General features: G+C 42.0%; 1 protein-coding gene across 1 annotated transcript; it reads right to left on the reverse strand.

The window, feature by feature from the left end:
• Positions 1–698: 698 nt before the first annotated feature.
• LOC104945843 (collagen alpha-4(VI) chain-like) lies at positions 699–2,361 on the reverse strand (the record flags this gene model as incomplete). The annotated part of the gene is made up of 2 exons (XM_010771566.1): positions 699–1,256; positions 1,774–2,361. Coding segments are annotated over 2 exons (1,146 nt in total), but the record flags the coding sequence as incomplete, so codon positions are not given.
• Positions 2,362–3,375: the final 1,014 nt, after the last annotated feature.

Below are 3,375 nucleotides of genomic sequence, written 5' to 3' on the forward strand. Positions count from 1 at the left end.
TGTAGATCCCTTTATTACATTTATCCTCGCCATCCATAGTCTCTAAATAACTTATTTCATATATATGATATTTAGGCTCGCTGGTCTCATCATATGGCATAGCAGACATAACCTGCAGGGGGCGCACGTGAGCCCACAGGTTCTTGTTGCTACTGTTATTCTACACAGAGACGGATAGACACAAACAACAAACTAGACTTTTGAAACTACAGGAAGATAAGGAGGACTTTTACAAAAAACTAATAGAGATTGTTGTCCAGAAGGAGAGCATGGACTTCATCTTCAAGTCAAGGTAAGACCACAATTGTAATGAAAATGGGATCTTACTAAGAAAGAACAATCCAATATTTAAACTAAACTACATTTTTTGGGTATCCTTTTGTTTAACAGTCTTGTTAAAATGAATCGAAACATCAGACAAAAAAATCTTTTGAAAATAACAGAATATTTTGATTAAGGTCAAAATATAATATTTGTAAATCTGACTCTCTGAAAGAGTCAGTGCCTCCAACCATGAAGCTTGCCGCACGTCACTGCTTCTAACATAGGTCAAAGCAGTAAGCATAATGTTGTGTTCTGCGATTAGAGGTGGCTAGGATTTCAATTAAACTATGAATGCTAGTTTTCTGTAGCTGTCCACTTCTAGATGCTAACTGAAAAACGTGAAAAACTGCTAATAGGATGGTTGGGATTCTCACCTTCAGTAATTATCTCCTTTTTCTCAGTCAAGATGACATCCTCCAAAAGTAACACGTTTGAAGTATTATATGCATAGTCAGTACTGGCAAATGATTCGATTGATTCCATACTTGCACCTGCACTCATTCCTATAAGAGTTACCCCCGATGATTTGATCAATTCAGCGTCCTTATACACGGAGCGTCTGGAGTCTTTTGCACTCATAACAACCAGATACTGTCGGGAGCCTTGATGCGCACGGCCCCCAGCCTCACTGTTGAAAAGGTGAGTGTTGGCGTTGATCAGGGCACCGCCCAGGTCAGCTGGTTTGTTGGTGTTTGGGCGCAGGCGGAAACGCTTGACAATTTCGATGGTTTTCTGTTTGTTTTTTAATTTGTCAAGGGAGAATTCGACCTTGGTATCTTCACCGTACTGGGCCAAACCAATACGGTAGGTGGACACTGAGGCATTGAGACGATCGATCAATTCAACCAAGTCAGATATGACCCCCGGGACCATTCCTGGAGCCATGCTACCGTCCAGCATGAAGAAGATATCTGCAAACCTGTCTTTCAATGCTGGAAAAAGAGACAACATTATTACTTTTTCTTACATTACAGTCAAGACGTCAGTATACTCCAAAGTGTATGGCTAGTTTATCCAATAACTCAACCTTAAAGATCATTAATCTCGTAGGATATGCACTAACATTTAGTATTTTCAGGTATTTTCACATTAAGCTAACTTTGAATCTTTCCAAGCTCTCATTTTGTACCCATACACAAGCAGGTACAGCACCATGAATTCCCATTACCCCCTTTGCACAATTCATCATGTCTAGCCACGCTCTTTGATGGCTGCCATTGAATGACCTATTGGGAATAGGTATACTTTAAAAACTTGTTACCAACAAGGACTGCATGATTGTAACAGCAGGAAACTTATAAACAGTATGATGATCAATTTCTTGTTTTTCAAACAAACCCAGTAGATCTCATCTTCAAATACCAAAACCTAATTTGCCCGCTTAGAAATATAAACTTTATGCATTCAAATGGACTATTATGTGATGTTTTCTTCAATCCTTTGCCTTACCTTGCGTCTGATCCTCCACTGAGACGCACACAGTTTTTAGCAGACTGTCTTTCAGCGTCTTCAGAGCCGCGTAGTTACTGATGTAGGACAGGAAGCGCTCTGGAGGCCGGTTGGCGATGGACTCGAGCTGCTTCATGTTGGCTGCTCCCACCCCGATGCCAAACACGATGACTCCCTGCTGCCTCAGGCGCTGGGCGGGTGCGATCACATCGTCCATGGACTCTCCATCCGTGATAACCACAGCGATCTGAGGCACCCTTTGGCCGGCTCTGCTCCCTGCCTCCTCCGTGAAATACTCCGTCCGGAGGTAGTCGATGGCCATGCCTGTTTCTGTGCCTCCTTCTTGGTAGGACATGTTTTCAACTGCGATCATCAGGGATCTCTTATCCATGTAATCCTTCAGCAGAAACTCCCGGGAAGTTTCAACGCTGTGCTGAGCCACGCCGATACGAACCTTTTTCCGGCCGATGTTGAGGTCCTTGATGACACTGCTGAGAAAACCTTTGACCTTCACAAAGTTCTTCTTGTCGATGCTGGAGGATCCGTCCAACAGGAAGACGATGTCGGCCACGGTGGCATTTTCACAATCTGGACGAGGGGAAGAAAAAGTTCAGTTCTGGGGACGTAAACATTTTTTCTGTTTATTGACAGCTCAAGTCTGAAACATTTCTTGCATCACAGCAGCAACAACAAAGACAAATATTTAAGGAAACAAACAATTAAACAGATATCATTATGATCACTGAAGACAAAATGTTTAAAGAGGCCCTATCATGCTTTTTGGGGGTTTCCCTTCCCTGTTCTTTGTTAGGGTAAAAAACATGCTGCAAGAGGTTTTTTAACAAAAGGATTTTATATGGCCCTGTTTTTTAACAGAGGACTAAATAATGCACATCGTGGCGTTTAATGCCGAGACACTACAAGTCAAACAATAAATAATAATAAATTGATTTAGCCCTGTTACCGTTAGCTGTTTTCTTTGTTATTTAGCCAAGCAGGACTGTGCTGCCCACAGGCTGCTAACAGCTAACAGCTAACAGCTAACGTTAACAGCTAACAGCTAAAGTTAACAGTTTACAGCTTGCAGCTAACAGCTAACGTTAATCAGCTTACAGCTAACAGCTAACAGCTAACAGCTAACAGCTTACAGCTTACAGCTTACAGCTAACAGCTAACGCTAACCAGCTAACAGCTAACAGCTTACAGCTAACGCTAACCAGCTCTCTATCTGCAGATTTTTTGTTCACAAAGTTTTATTATCAAATAAATAATAGGCTGTGTCCATCAATAGTACATTTACTGCATCGCGAACATATTTTCGATTATCCCAGAGAGGCTGTTAGTCTTGATCCTGCAAGGGGAAGCCTTTTTTTTCTGGTCAGAGTTTATATTTCTCAAAGATCCTCATTAGTGAGTCAGGATGAAGATCCCTCCCCTCAGAGACTTCATCACCTCTTCAGGGACCGGTTTCCCCTCAGCTGTTTGCTCCAACAAATTTCCTTCATTTCCTAGAAAGTCTCAAGCATGCATAATGTCTTGGCTGCAAAGTATTCTGGGACACGTCCAGATGCTTCCAATGATCATGTTTCTGAAAAACTTAGA

Source organism: Notothenia coriiceps, unplaced genomic scaffold (assembly GCF_000735185.1).
Source record: "Notothenia coriiceps isolate Sejong01 unplaced genomic scaffold, NC01 NC01_scaffold00010084, whole genome shotgun sequence".
In the NCBI taxonomy this organism is placed as follows: Eukaryota; Metazoa; Chordata; class Actinopteri; order Perciformes; family Nototheniidae; genus Notothenia; species Notothenia coriiceps.